Raw genomic sequence first — 15,408 nt, 5'->3', positions numbered from 1 at the left:
AGCCACATATGGGTGCTGAGCAATTGAAGTGTGGCCAGTGCAACTGAGGAACTGAATTTTAAACTTCATTGGAAATGTGGTGAGTAGCTGTTGTATTGGAAAGCATTGCATGTTCCAACCTCTTAGCAATAACCCATACACACCCTAGTAAAGGTGCAATTAAATATGAAGGCTCCTATTAGTCTAGTTATGGGGACACTTATTTGGGTGTGCATGGGCTTGCCCAATCAAGAGTTGGAGCAACCAAGGTTCCTAAAAACTACCCTGCAAGAGCTTATTCTTAATTTGCACGGTACCTTCAGGCACATTATCTCACTTAATCCCGTAACAGCTTTGAGCTGGGTAGAGCAGAGATTATCACCTCTGTGAACCCCAGTAAATTTAGGTGATGATGGCAAGGCCCTACAGCAAATCAGGGTGGAGACTAGAAGCCAGGTGTTTCTCCTGGTTAAAAAACTCTTCTTCCTTTTTTTTTTTTTGAGACGGAGTCTCACTCTGTCGCCCAGGCTGCAGTGCAGTGGTGCAATCTTGGCTCACTGCAACCTCCATCTCCCGGGTTCAAGAGATTCTCCTACCTCAGCCTCCCAGGTAGCTGAAATTACAGGCATCTGCCACCACGCCCGGCTAATTTTTGTATATTTAGTAGAGACAGGGTTTCACCATGTTGGCCAGGCAGGTCCTGAACTCCTGACCTCAGATAGTCCATCTGCCTCGGCCTCCCAAAGTGCGGGGATTACAGGCATGAGCCACTGTGCCCAACCTAGAAAACTCTTTCCAGGGGAATAGCTAAGGGAGAATGGTTTCCTGCTACTCGTGCCTGCTACTCATATCCTGGGTCTCGAGGATGAAGAGAGGTGGCGTGCTTCACATGCCTTTTTTTTACTTGAGTGTGGCTAATGGGCCATAGACTATTGAGAACCGTATCTTATTCCCTTCCTGCTACCTTGATTTAGGCAGTAAAGATGTTTTTGAAATTTTCATTCAAATATTCAAAATTATGTACCGAGTACCAGTCATGTCTCAGGCACTGTTCTAGGTCTGGGGTCACCGCTGTGAAGAAAGCAAAGATCCCTCCCTTGTGGAGGTAACCCTTCTGATAGAGAGAGACTGATAATAAATACATTGTGTATATATATATATAGGATTTCTGTACCATTTCAAAAATATTTTAAATATGCCGTGGTCTCTCATGTCTTTTATGGCACATATACACCCTGTCCAATATCTCTTTTGTGTAAATCTGGACTTACATTTCAAGCAAACTGCCTGGCTTGCTGAAAGGTGGAGACACCTTTGGATTCAGTCTTTTAATATGTGTTGAGTGCCACCTATGTGCAGAGCAAGATATTGGGGACTTTGGAGAGATCCAGAAGAATGAGAAGACAGTATCCCATCTTAGGGAGTTTCCAGGCCAATGCAGGAGGCAGTCCCATGCCTTGGGAGCTCCCAAGCTGTAGAAGGAGCTAGCAGTCTAGTCTTGAAAGGCAAACAACTTCAGAACCCGCTTCTAAAGCAGAATCTCAAGTACACGCACAATGAATTCAGCCTTGACTGTGTGGAGCTGGGTAAACCACCCGCCTCTTGCGATGATGGGGAACCAGAATGGGACAGCTCCAGGGAACAAGAATGGGGACACCATAGGAGCTGTCGCATGTCCCAACAGTGAGGAGAGGCTAAGGGGCAGCCCCTGCTGGATTAGCGTTATCCTGAAAAGGTTTCTGGATGTGATGGGATTTGAGATGCTGCTGCAAGAATGAAGAGGTCACGGAAATGTGGGGTGGGGTCATTCCAGGTAGAGGGTGCCTCCTGGGAAATGCAGGGAACATGAGGGTGCTGGGCAATTAATCAAGCCTTGGGCACAAGCGTAGGCAGTCACCCCCAATTCAAAGCCAGTTGAAAATGCAGAGGAGAGAGGAGGGCCAGTGTGTAGGTGTCTTGATCAAACCCTTGAGCAGCAAGGGCAAGGACCAGGGTCAGGGTCAGAGGTAGAGGGCGTGAGTGAAGGCAACCCAGACTGAGTCCTACCCTGAGCGCCCAGGTTTCCTGACAGCTGTTAAGGGAGAGAGGTGAGAAAGGGTTAACTGTGCCCCTCCACCGCCCCAAATGCTTCCTGTGTTTGAAATCCTTCAGGTCTCTGCAAACCCTCTGGCCCCCGGCCAAGCGGGCATTGTCCGGGGAGCTGTGGTGGTTGTCAGAGAGGCCGCGTAGCCTTTGTTGTGGGGCCACCTCGGGGTTCCCGCTCGCGCTCGGGCCGGGGCTGCAGAGTGCGTGCCGGGATGGGGGCGGTGCGGGAGGCTCGCTCCCTCTCCCTCTTCCTGCCACCCCCCCAGCCCTCCCGATGACCACATGACCAAGTGGGCTAGCGGCCAAGCCACAAGCTACAAAATGCAGCCCCTGGAGTGAGCGGGGAGCATTCTCGCAGGCAGCCGGGGCCACGGGCAGTTGCAGCCGCGGCCGAGCCGCCAGCCGCTGGGAAAGAGCTCGTCACTGCCGCCCCCAGAGCCGCCGAGGCCAGCTTCGCGGCGCTGCCCCGCGGCGGGAGAGGAGGCTGCAGGAGAGCGGAGGCGGCCAGCGGGAGCGGCGGGGCTCAGCGCGCACACTCAGCAGCCCGGGAGCCCCGCGACCTCCGCGCCCGCACGCGCCAGCCGCGGCTCTCGCGTTTCTCGGCCTCCGGGCGCCCCACCTCTCCTCCCTCCCCTCCCTCCCGCCAGCTCGCCGGGGCCCGAGGAGCAGCATGAATCTGCGGCTCTGTTTGCAGGCGCTCCTGCTGCTCTGGCTCTCCTTGACCGCGGTGTGTGGAGGTGAGTGCGCGCCCTCCCGCTCGCCTGGGCTACAGCCGGCGCGCTCCCTTCCCTCCGCCCCACTCGCACTTCTCCCCGCCTCCCGGGGAGCCCGGCGCGAGCCGTGCAGGAGCAGCCACGCGCCGGCCCGCGCCAGGCAGCAGATTGGCAGGGCGCCCCGGGCCATGGGGCGGCTGGCCGCAAGGACCGCTTCTTCTGGGAGGCTCGACTCGGCCTCTGGCATCACCTGCTTGTCACCTTGTCTCTCTTAACCGCCGCTCGCAGTCCCGGGAGCGCAGGACCACAGGTGTGCCCCGCGTGTCCTGCGCGCTGCACCCTGCGTGGTGGGCGTGGAGGCGGGGGGCATGCCCGCTCCACTCGTGGATCGATGGAAGGAGCCAACCACAGCCGGGTGGGCTGGGCTCCCACGTTGAACGTCTTCTGGTCCTTGAAGGCTGGGAGCCTCCCTCTGGTCCAGGGGCGCCGGAGACCGGGGATGATGTGCCAACATGCAGACGTGACACTTGTTGCATAGGCAGCAGTGCGCAGAGGGGGTGGCGGCATGGAGCCCAGCTGTTGCTCCTTTCGGCCTGCATGTGGGAGCAGAGACAGCCTCCCTCAGGCAGGGCCGGGCTCAGCCGGGCTGGGCTGGTCTTCTCCTCCCTCACCCCAGGTCCTGGCTGCTCTCCTCATCCCACCCCAGAGACTTGGTTCTCTCACATCCTGGCTCCAGCCGTCCTTTCTGTCCCAGGCTTCAGCATGCTTCACCTTAGTTTCCCTGTCGCCACGGACCAAGGGAGGGAGCACAGCACCTGACCTGACCCCTCCCTACAGCTCAGGAAAGGGGAGTCCTTTTGCCCTTACCTGGCAATACTTGGCACTAGTGCCCATGTCCGCCCCTAGCCTGGTCCCCACCCATGCCCCAGCAGCCCCATCCCGGGCTGCCTGTCCTCTGTGTGTCAATGTCTCCTAGGGCTGCCAGCTTCCACCTCCAGCTGCCACAGTCCTATGATCTGGCTGTCATTGCTGCCTGCCTGGCACCACACAAGGGGAAGGCCAAGACCAGGTGGACTAACGCCAGGGCCATGGCTAGAATCACAGGGAGGTGGGAGCAGAAAGAAGGAGAATGCAAGGCAGAGAGATTCCTAGGGCAAGAGGACAGGACCCTACATGGTCCCAAATCTTCCAGAACGGGAGGATGGCATGCATCCCAGGAGCCTCCGAGGGGCCCAGCTCGTTCTGCCTGCTATGGCCCTGGGAGCACTGCCTGGCTTCTCAGAAAGGCACAGTGCTTGTGGTTGGCACCTCCTGCCTCCAGGCAGCTGGCTGGCCAAGGATCTTTCTCCTCAAGACCTGAGCACGAAGTCAGCCACCACCACAATAAGAAGTAGGCAGACTTTTTCTACAGAAACTCCTGCCAGGCAGGTAACAGACAGAGGAAAAGATACGAGTGAAAGATACAAATGATACGCCATACAGCCTGTCCTCAGAGAGCCTACCATCTGGTGTGGTTGGCAAGGCACAACGCTTGCACAATACCACCGCAGGCAAATAGTCCAGGGTGGTGCCTTCAGGGAAGAAAAAGACTGGGTGCAGAGAGAGTGTTTCAGAGGAAGGTGGGGATTCCAGGTCTGCACACTTGGTGCTTCCCCCAGAGGCTGTGGGGAGAACTCTGGCCACTAGACAACCATACAGACCCTCCTGGGGTTCAGCCATTGGGACAAGGGGAGAGCTGGTTTCAAGGGAAGGGAAATCGGTCAGGTTGCCAGAACTCCGTGTGGCTGGTCCAGAGCCTGCCACTCTGTGCTTGAATTTCACCGTCTTCATTAGGTCATCTGTCCACTCCGATTTGGGTAAATTCCTTGTCTTCACATTTTGCTCAAGCCTGGTGCTGGAAACTTTTGGGGCTCCCACTGCCTCCTCTACTCCCTGACTTCTCCTGGAGCCAAGGAGGGGCATGTCCCCAGAGGTGGCCACCAGCTAAGGATCCAGGTACACATGTCCTGCTTCCACTGCCTCCTGTCCTGGGTTAGAAGCAGGCATCCCAGAACCAATTTGTCCTTGGCTCAGACTGGCATTCTGTCCCCAGCCAGAGTCCCCAGTCAAAGTTCCAGCCCGAAAACCACACTTCCTCCTCTCCACACTCTGTCCTGACTTGGAATGTCCACTCCCCCACCCCTCTTCACGCTGCTTCTCATCACCCTGCTACCACTGCATACACTCCTGCACTGCCTCCCTATCTGGGATACACTTTGCTCTTCTGAGTCTGAGAACTCCCAGGACAGGGCCAAGTGTCCCTCCGTCTCCGAGCACCTCTCTTTTTCCCCTCCTCCTCCCCCTCCCCAGGCCCAGCTCAAAGCCTGCAGTCATGGTGGGAGTGTGAGGAGAGCCTACTGTACCCTTCCTGCTCAGGGAGGGGACATCTCCAATCCATCCCCAGTCCTCAGCACTAAGTACCCATGTAACCTGAGCCAGGCCTCTCTGGCAAAGAAAGAAGGCAAGGGAAACAGAGGGCCAGGCCGCCAGACAGAGCATGATGTATCCCAGGGCAGCAAAGCTGGCACTGGAGACAGCACAGGGCCTTGGAGAAGGCAACTGGGATGGGGGCGGGGGGCTGGGCAGACAAAGAGACACACGCAGGACCACAGAGCAGTGGAGGGGCATTGCCAGCGGAGTCCCCAACGGAGCACACATTTGGGCTTTTAAAGTCATCCTAAGACAGGCCAGGCTGAGAGAGGAAAAACAGGTGCATCATTCCTGGTAAGGCGGGCATGTTCCTGAAAAGTCACACGTACCTCTGTGTGCGTTGGCAGGGTTGGAGTTCAGATTGCTTGAAAGTCAAATCCTGTCCTCCCCCGACTGCGGTTCTCAGTGTGGAGATTCTCTAGCTTCGTGGCTGGTGGTGCTTCAGCAGGCAATGGCTCCAACCACTCTAGGCTGGAGATTGTTTGGGGGATTGCTCCAGCCTCCTTTTAGGTAGCAAATGAGCTGGAAGAAAATATTTAAGTGCATTAGAGGTGGCCTCCATTTCTAAAGGGAAATTCTTTTGTACAGTCAGGACCTCTGCAGTGATGAGAATCAATAGCCTCTAATTTGCTCCTTTGGACAGCATAAATCCAGGGTTTTAGGCATCAGCTTATCTGATGGTGAGCCAGACTCAGAATCAAAAGTAGGAAACAGGTGGGTGATGGGCTCAGAGTGCTGGAGGAGCCTGCAGAGCTCGGTGATGCTGAGGACAATGAGTCCCCCACCCAATGGGCACCCAATGGGAGGGATGCAAGAGGCCCGGGGCTGCTGGGTGGCTGCTCTCCAGGGCCTGGCTGGGGGCTTAGAGCCACAGAGTGGCTCTTCTCTGCAGACCTAGAGTCTAGACATCTTCCTGGCCAGAGTCGGAGCCACCAGCCCTGCTCCCCATCCTGAAATACAGCCTCTAGCCCTCCCTTTCTGACTGCCACAGACACTCCCAATCTTGGGTGCTGGGCACATGGAGGTGATGCCCTCCCCCTCCTGGCACCATGCCTCTCTTCTCCATGCCTGCCACCCCCTGAGCTACAACGGCTTGGGCCACTGCTCCATCCCTTCTGCACCCCCATCAGTTGAAGGTGCAGAAGTGAGAGCCAAGCGTTGAGTTGGTTCACTTCACGAGGCCCCTGGGGTCCTACCCCTGTGCCTTATCAGCATCATTCAGACCCACCCTCAGTGATCAGGGTGCACCCTGAGGGGACCCCAGCACTCAGGGCAGAGGCTGAAGCAGCTGCAGTCGGGCTTAGTGAAGGTCTTTTCCTCCCCTCCCTCTCCAGCCCCAGCCCCTCATAGATAATGCCAAGAGGGTAGCTCTGTGACAGACAGAAGCAGCCCCCTTGTTCCATCTGTTCCTATTGCTCCAAAGTGCCAAGCTCATTCTTCTTTTAATTCTCATAGGTTATGAATTTCAGGGATAAGTTGGCATGGAAGTGTGGCTAGTTAACCAAATGACCCAAGTCAACAGTGGGGGTTCCTCATGGGCCTGGAGATTTTTGTGGGGGAAGAAGGAAAGGAGGGTGCAGGCTTGGAGAATATGTGTGTCTGGGGGTGGTGGTGATAGGTGGGTATGTCTGGGTGTGAGTGGGGAAAACTGCAGGCCCAGAGGCCTGGAGGAAGAGGGCCCTAAGGCCAGATCTGCCCACTTTTGGCCCAAGAGGAGGCTAAACACTTGGAAATTGTGTGCAAGCGGAGGAGGACTCACAAGAGCCAAGGAGCCAAGAAGGAACAGAGCGTGGGGATGTTGGAGGCAGAGGCGGAGGGGAAGGGGGAGCTGCCAGGGGTATGACTGGGGTGTGAGCAGCCAATGGGAGGCTACATGGAAACTGTGAGCCAATGGTGGGAATTCCTGGGTAGATGGCAATGGGGCTCGAGGGACAGGGATATAGATGCAGGCAAACCAGATGGTGTGTAGTGGGAGAGAGACTGGTGTTCATTATCTCTGGCCTCTTACGCTGTATCTGCTCAGGCCTGTACGGGGCATGGCACAAGTACCCTGCCTGGCTGCCTCTTCCCCGGCACCATCTCAACTCCGTACACTGCCTGCTGCCACCAGCCAGGCTTGTCTTGCGGGTGGCAGCTCGGCTTCCCTGCGTGGACTGCAGGCTCGTGAGAGTCAGCCTGCATACCTTTTCCCTCACTTCACCCAAGGATACCCTGCACTGCTTGGATCCCATTGTCAGGGCTCAGTCTGGTGTCAGGAGGCTTCTCCTCTAAGCCAGATAGTGCAGAAGAGAAGCCAGCAGGGCTTGAAATGGAAGGAATTTATAGGAGACGCAGGATGCAGGGTGTGGTCTTGGAATGACAGGAGGTAGGGCATTGGTGGGAGGTGCCAACTGCAACAACCCACCCCCTCCTGGTGCACAAACATGCTGCTGCAGGTGGCCATTCTCTCATTTGTTCATTCATTCCTGCAAGATTTATTGATCTCTAAATCTGGTCTCAGGTCTCTAAATCTGGTCACAGCATGAGGCAGGCTGAGTCAGAGACCCCTCCCCCTTAACCCACCTGGCCCAGCCCCATCCACTGGGAAGACTTGTAGCCCTAGAGATGCCTAACCACCTATGAGACGCCCAGGGGTGAGATATGAGCTCCCTAGTACTCAAAAGTGGGTCACCCTGCGTATCAAAGGACGTAGGAGTACAATGACGTGATGTTCTGGATTTGCTTTAAAATACTGCAGTCAAGGAAAAAAAAGAAAAGGGATAATAAAGCATATGTGACTCCATCTGGATAACCGTCGAGTCCAGGTGATGGGTACGTGGTGGGGGGTGGCATTGTAATGTCATATGTCTGAAATGTTTGAAGTGTACCAGTTGCAGGGGTGCCATGGGGATTGCTGCCTCCTGCCCCCCAGCCAAGTATAGGTGTGATGCCCCAAAGTGCACACCCCGCAATGACGTTCCAAAGAAAGAACCCACTTGTGCCTGTCAGCAACATGATAGAACTGTCGAAAGGACATAAAATCAGCTACAGGACCGTGCAGAAATGGCAAATTTTCCCTCAAGGTGCAAAAGAAAAACCAAAGAAAATCTACCGGGAGCGTCGCCGCATGGAGAGACTGCCCCTCCCTCAGGCCAACACCCTTCCTCACTAACAGGCTTTCTTCTCTCTGCAGGGCCCCTGATGCCGCTTCCCGATGGGAATGGGCTGGAAGAGGGCAATGTCCGCCACCTGGTGCAGCCCAGAGGGTCGAGGAATGGGCCAGGGCCCTGGCAGGGAGGTCGAAGGAAATTCCGCCGCCAGCGGCCCCGCCTCTCCCATAAGGGCCCCATGCCTTTCTGAAGCAGGTACTTGAGCCTCTGGTCGGTAGACAGTGCTAAAGTGGAGGGAGGGAGAGGGACAGCCTAGAAGCCGGGTGACCCTGCCGCTCATCACTGGCCAGACACATCCACCAAGCAGTCCTGGCGCCACACACATGGGGGCTTAGAGCTGGCAAGGGAGCTTATGGGGCAGCTGTCTAGTCCCTTGATTTTACAGACAATCTCCTTCTCTGAGGCCCAGAGAGGGGCTTGATACTTGGGGCCATCCTCCCTTTCACCCTGCTGCCTGGGGTTGGGGAGGCTGGCCTGTCCGGAGATTTCTAGACATCCTGCTGGACCTTAATGGCTGGGAGGGGTGCCCAAGGCAAACCTACAGATAGATGTCCAATAGATTGTCACCAGAGTTGGGGAAGGAGGCGGAGAGCTTTAGGGCCTCTGAGGCAGAGAACAGGACAGTTGTGGCTGGGGTTACCTGGAGGTGTGAGAGGGAAGGAAGAACCAAGGCAGCAGCAGAGAGAGCAGAGCCGGAGCCTGCCCCTCACCTGGCCTGCTGGCTGTCCCACTGCAATGGGGACAGCTCAGGGGCCTTGGGCTGGAGGATTGGGCTGAGTGGGCTGGGAGGGGAGAGAGAAGGCGGTCTCCTCTCCTTTCCTGGGGAGTTTCTTGGGCCTAGCCTATGTCCATGACTTCTCTGTTGTCATTTTTCCTCCTTAGGACTGAAGGGGCCGCCAAGTGCCCACACCCTGCGGTTCTGTCTCCTCTATAGATAGGTCTGCTTCTCTGGAGGCCTCACGTCCGTTCAGCTCTCACCTCGCACCTGCTGTAGCCACCAATGGGCCCGGCTCTTTTCACCTGCTTGCTTCCCCCAGTGGCGTGCTCCTGGCTGTAGTCTGGATGACTCCCTTTCTCTCGCAAGGATCCGTCCAATCCAACTTCCTGGCCCCTCCCTGGACTGACTTTGGAGATCCAACCCCAGAAGGTCTCCCTTCTTCTCCAGGTCCCCTCCGATCTAGTCCTTGCCTGTCTCATCTTGTTCCTTCCTTCCTCATGTCCGCCCTGGGCATGGGGAGGAAACATTCCCTTCCGTGGGCTCCAGCAGATCCCTTGTTTTCCTGGTCAGTTGGACTCCTCACCTGGCCTCCAGGAAGGAGTGCAGAGAAGAGCAATGAGACTAGGTAGAGGTGCTGGCTGCAGGGATCCAGGCAGGGCACATGGTGGGCACGGAAGTGTGGGGGCAGGGAGTTCTGTTGAAGCGGGTGGAGCATCGGTGTTTGCTCAGTTAAGGAAGAGGTAAAGGAGAGCGGTCTGGTCCGTGAAGTCCTTTACTGCTTCTCTTGCCTTACTGTGCCTCCCAATACTCCCTTCTCCCTGCTCCTCCACCCCGTCCCCAGCTAGGCCAAGCTCCAGGTCAGGAGGGGAGGGTGCTGGGCCTGACATGGCTCTATACCCTCCCAGGGGTAAAAGCCAAGCAAGAGGTTGTTTTTGCCAAGAATCACAGAAGATATGAGCTGCAAGGACCCTTGGAGATGACTTAGCCTTCTTAGGCAAACGCCTGCAAAAACAGAAGCCTGGAGAGGGGGGTGACCTGCTCAGAGTCACTGCAGAGCAGGGATGGGGACCAGGTCTCCCATCTCCTGCTCTATGATGTCCTCTTTCCTCTTGATGATGTCTTTTCAAAGCAAATGAAGTGCCTTTTCCCGAGGCTGGGGCTGGGGGGTGGCTGGGAGAGGAAGGGAAGGGAGAGGCCAGTTGGCCGTGAACTGTCCTGTCATGGGGCCGGAGCTGCTCCCATCTCCCTGACCTTTCCCTGCCTCACAGTTCCCCCAGCTGGGCTGGAAGGTTCCATAACTGGCCAGCTGCCCCCATTCTGGCAGCTTTCCCAGACCCAGGGTACTCTAAAAGGGGCGGCTCAGGCACTGAGACTACCATTCAACCTCCGACGTGGTTCTCAGGAGCCCGAGGTGGTCTTCAATCATTGGACTCCATGGCCTTCCCTTCGTGTTGACCAGACCTTCCTTCCAGGGCTTTTCCTTTGGGGGAGGTGGAGAGGGGAGAAGAAGGGAAGGAAGAGCAGAAGGAAGGAGAGGCAGGAGGAAGAAATGAAGGCAAAGGAAGGAAAGAAAGATGGGAGGAAGAGCAGCTGGAATAGCACTCTCTCCCCGGGAGGCCCCAGCTTCCATGAGGGGCCTTCAGCCATTCTCTGGAGGGAGCTTTCTCGCCTTTTGCCTGAGGAGGCTTCCCAGGAGGGAGAAAGGGAAGATAAGAGCCTGATGCCCAACTTTGTGTGTGGGAGGATGGGGGAGTCAGGGCCCCCCAAGTCCCACAATAACCCCAATGTTTGCCTATTCGCCTCCCCCAAGCCCCTTTACCTCTGCTGCTGCTGCTGCTGCTGCTTAAAGGCTCACCCTGGGGAGCCAGGCTGGGCACCGGCCTCCCCTACTCCCCTCACGCTTGGCGTGGGGACTGGTCGGTGTCCAGAAAGTCTCTTCTGCCACTGATGCCCCCATCAGGGACTGGGCCTTCTTTCTCCCCTCCTTTCTGCGTCTCCTGCCTCATCAGCCTGCCATGACCTGCACCCAAGCCCAGCACCGTGGGGAAAGGGAGAAAGGTGGGGATGGCTGAGAAAGCTGGGAGATAGGGACAGAGGACAGGAGTGGGTGGGCTGGGGGCGAGCTGTCTTATTTAAAGTGGTTGTTTATGATTCTTATACTAATTTATACAAAGATATTAAGACCCTGTCCATTAAGAAATTGTTCCCTTCCCCTGTGTTCAATGTGTTTGTAAAGATTGTTCTATGTAAATATGTCTTTATAATAAACAGTTCAAAGCTGACAGTTCGCCCTTACTCTTGGACGTCATGTTCAGGAGGGCGTTCCTTTCCCCTGGGAGCCGTGGTTGTCCCTGTGCTCACATATCGCACGTGCAGGGAGGTGAGTGCCTGCATCCCAAATCGGTTCTAGGTCAACTGGCCTGAAACTGATTTGCCACGAGCTCACACAAGTCCCTAAGCTTAATGACCAGTTCACATAAAATCCAGCCCACTTTTAGGTTTTGCTGGCATCTGTTTGGGTGTCCTCATTTTTTTGGCAGTGTCATTTGAAGAATTTTTCAAAAGCAATTTATTTAAGAACATGCTGATTAAATGCAGGATCGCTACTAAAAACTGTTTTGTATCCTTGGTGGGTGCCTTCTTCTGTTTTATCTACTTTGGGACACTTTCAGGACTTTTCAGCCAGTTTGCCTTTCCTGAAAATGTTATGTTTTCAGCAATAAGTACATTTGATAATGACTTGATTTGTATCATTTTATGTTTCACAAAGTAGACTTGCTTGATGAATGAGATAGCCTGAAAAATAAAATGCAAAGAGTTCAATATGATTCTGCCCCATCTGTCTCACTTCATGCGTGTTGTCAAAATGCCAATATCTTGCAGAACAGAAGGGAACATTGGGTACATGCTAATTTGGTTAATAAACCCGTTAGGTGCACACAGGCATACACAATACAGAGCAAAACTCAGCGAGAAGCCGAGAGGAGGGATCAAAAGGGGTTCATTTGATAAATCCCACGGGAGATCCCATAGATTTGACAAGTATTTAGTGCTAGAAATACACAATTTTAAAGAAAGAGTCTTTAGACAAACTCCCTAAAAAGTCATAAAACTGCTCAATAGCAGAGAAGATAGAAAAGTCATCCACATACTTACCTGGCAGGGGAGATACCATGATCGCGAAGGTGGTTTTCCCAGGGTGAGGCTTATCCATTGCACTCCGGATGTGCAGACCCCTGCGATTTTCCCAAATGTGGGAAACTTGACTGCCTAATTTGTGGTAGTGGGGGGATTGCGTTTGCGCTTTCCCCTGAATTAAAAAAAAAAGAAACAGTCACCCACAAGCCTACAAAACAATCTCATCATTGACAAAATGCTGCAAGTTGTGACAGTGATTTAAAAATGCAATGTTACGGCTGGGTGCGGTGGCTTACACCTATAATCCCCAGCACTTTGGGAGGCCGAGGCAGGCAGATCACTTGAGGTCAGGAGTTCGACACCAGCCTGGCCAACATGGTGAAACTCTGTCCTGGGTGACAGAGCCAGACTCAGTCTCAAAAAAAAAAAAAAGAAAAAGAAAAAGTGATGTTACTTTGGAAGTGCCTCTTAGGAAAACTGGTGCAAAATGCCTTCTTTAAAAATTACTAGTTTGACTTTTAGGCAAACAGGTCATCAGAGGAACTGGTTTTAGGCAGAGGTTTCAGGTGAGCTGGCTTTATGCTGATTGGTCTGTAACCCCCCTAATCAGCCCCAAAGTTCTAATTTCACATGAAACCAAGGAGAAAGGGGTGAGGCGGGGACAAGACAACTTAACACTGATCCATAAGTGTATAGTGAATTAGATAAGTGAATCTAGAATCTGGTCTTCAAATTCTAGAATGCAAACTCTTTCTACAGTACTATGGAAGGTCCCCTAACCAGAAAGAAGAATTAGGTACAAAATGTGTTTGATTTTTTTTTTTTTTTTTTAGACAAGAGTCTCACTCTGTCACCTCTGCCTAAAACCAGTTCCTCTGGTGACCAGGCTGGAGGGCAGTGGAGCAATCTCAGCTCACTGCAACCTCTGCCTCCCAGGTTCAAAGGATTCTCCTGCCTCAGCCTCCCAAGTAGCTGGGATTACACGCACCTGCCACCACACTTGGCTAATTTTTGCATTTTTGGTTTTCGTAGTAGAGACAGGGTTTCACCATGCTAGCCAGGCTAGTCTCAAACTCCCGACCTCAAGTAATCCACCCACCTTGGCCCCCCAAAGTGCTGAGATTACAAGCATAAGCCACCGCACCCGGCCGTGTTTGATAGTCTTAGTAAGTGCAATACGAATTTGGAGTACAAGATGGCACAGTGTAGACTGGTGGGATCAGGGAAAGCAAATAGAGGCTGAGTGACTAAAACAGGCCCTAGAAGGCACAATAGCATTTGGTTAAGTTGGTGGAAGGATGATGGGCAGTGATGGCAGGGACAAGGAAGGGGGAGCAGCCACCAGGGTCCATGGAACATATGTAGTCAACTGGATGCTACTGGGTGGATGCCAGTGTGATCTTGGGGCAAGGGATAAGGAAAAGTAAAGTTTGTGTCTTCTGTAAAGATAATTATACCTCAGACCAAAGGAAGGCTGGACATATGATACGCGTTGCTAGACTTTGGAGATACCTTTACCAAATAAATACAACAGAAGCAGAGTAGGGCATTGTTTTTCAAAATGCAGAGCTTAGGAAAAGAAATAGGAATTCATTTAACTGATTGTTTCTGGACTGGAGGTCCTGGACTGAGAGGTTGACGGGTGGGGGCAGAGAACCTGAAAAACAACACTCTTTCAAATCCATCCGGAATTAAGCAGCCTCTGAAATTACAGAGATTAGGGAGGCAAACAGACTCAGACCACACACAGCTTTTCAGGACCCCAGGTGTGGTGTAAAATGAGCCATAACTGCTTAGAAAGCGAAGCTTTCGGACACTCCTGTAGGGCTGGCTGGCTTGGTATCCCGAGCAGGGGCTGGGCTCCTCCACGTTGAGGGAACCCTGAGGCCTGGCCTGAGCAGCCATTCTGAGGTCCTTATAGTATTCGATTTTTCAAGCCTAAAGGTTATTCAACTGAAATTTCTCAATCCAAAGTTTCTTTCTGACCAGAGTGAACGTGTGCCAGCTAACTGCCAAAGGAGATGGCAGAGATTTACTCAATACCTTCCTCTCCCGGCTTGACAAGGGCTGCTGACTCAGCCAGCATTTCTCGGTAGCTCTCGGAAGGGAGGTTTCTCTAGGACTCCTTTGAAAATCCAGTTTTTCCTACGAAGCGGCCAGTGCTCAGAGGAGCCAGCAAGGGACTCCCCTTGCTGCTGTCTTGGACTTCAGTCAAAGGCCCGAGACGCATCCAGGACACTTCCTTGAATGTTTCAGATCAGCAGCCAGCAGACTTTTTCTGTAAAGAGCCAGATAGTTTTTTCGACTTTTTGAGCCATACGGTCTCTATCCCAGCTCAAACCAACCTCTTTGAGTTTGATGCTGCCACCTACTTTATAGCACTGTGGTCAGGATTGACTGTGATGACGCAGGTAACGTTTTCGGCACAGGCAAAACAGCCATACACAATACATACACCAGTGGGCGTGACCGTGATCCAAAAAAGCTTTGTAAAAGCACTTTGGTGGGTGAATCACGAGATCAGGAGTTTGAGACCAGCCTGGCCAACATAGTGAAACCCCATCTTTACTAAAAATAATAATTTTAAAATATTAGCTGGGTGTAGTAGTAGGCACCTGTAATCCCAGCTACTTGGGAGGCTGAGGCAGGAGAACGCTTGAACCTGGGAGGCGGAGGTTGCAGTGAGCCAAGATTGCGCTACTGCACTCCAGCCCAGGCGACAGGCCATAGATTGCCCAGCCCTGTGTCAAGTAACAGCAAGCCCTTCAACTCAGCCCCTGACCCCTTGCCTGGAGCCCAAGGGGAAGACTTACATTCTGCAGCAAGGTGTAGAATTAAGGGATTTAATACACTGGTTATGAGATGGCCTCTGACAATAATCATACTAACAAAGGGATTTCAGCGGAAGGGGATGTCTGCAGTCAGATCAGGCTTCAAATCGTGGCACCACTATTTACTCACCTGTGTGACCTTGTTTTGGCTTTGGGCAGGATGCTGCTGCCCACTTCATAGCACTGTGGTCGGGATTGACCGCGACGCTGCAGGGAACGTGTTTGGCACAGTGCCCGGCCCATGTTACAAGTGTTACGAGCTTACTAAGTGGGAGCCCTGAGAACTGGACAGGGCAGCCATCATTATCCCTAATTTATACATGGAA

The 15,408-nt window shown here is 53.5% G+C and overlaps 1 protein-coding gene and 1 non-coding gene across 2 annotated transcripts; both read left to right on the top strand.

The window, feature by feature from the left end:
* Positions 1-2,384: 2,384 nt before the first annotated feature.
* Positions 2,385-10,677, top strand: APLN (apelin). The gene is made up of 3 exons (XM_032260166.1): positions 2,385-2,801; positions 8,419-8,590; positions 9,278-10,677. Exons 1-2 carry the CDS (start codon positions 2,735-2,737, stop codon positions 8,583-8,585), a joined length of 234 nt encoding a protein of 77 aa, XP_032116057.1. The 5' UTR covers positions 2,385-2,734; the 3' UTR covers positions 8,586-8,590; positions 9,278-10,677.
* A 1,584-nt stretch (positions 10,678-12,261) lies between these two features.
* Positions 12,262-12,426, top strand: LOC116538031. The gene has a single exon (XR_004263465.1). It is a non-coding gene; the product is annotated as a U1 spliceosomal RNA (small nuclear RNA).
* Positions 12,427-15,408: the final 2,982 nt, after the last annotated feature.

The sequence above is a fragment of the Sapajus apella genome, unplaced genomic scaffold (genome assembly GCF_009761245.1).
Source record: "Sapajus apella isolate SASKATOON/1434 unplaced genomic scaffold, GSC_monkey_1.0 scaffold115, whole genome shotgun sequence".
Lineage (NCBI taxonomy): Eukaryota > Metazoa > Chordata > Mammalia > Primates > Cebidae > Sapajus > Sapajus apella.
This window is presented reverse-complemented; position numbering and strand designations above follow the sequence as displayed.

Excerpts from the sequence above, each read along its gene's own strand:
- APLN (XM_032260166.1), top strand. The coding sequence starts at position 2,735 with ATGAATCTGCGGCTCTGTTTGCAGGCGCTCCTGCTGCTCTGGCTCTCC. Across the intron at positions 2,802-8,418 it reads CTTGACCGCGGTGTGTGGAG|GGCCCCTGATGCCGCTTCCC; the intron begins GTGAGTGCGCGC and ends TTCTCTCTGCAG.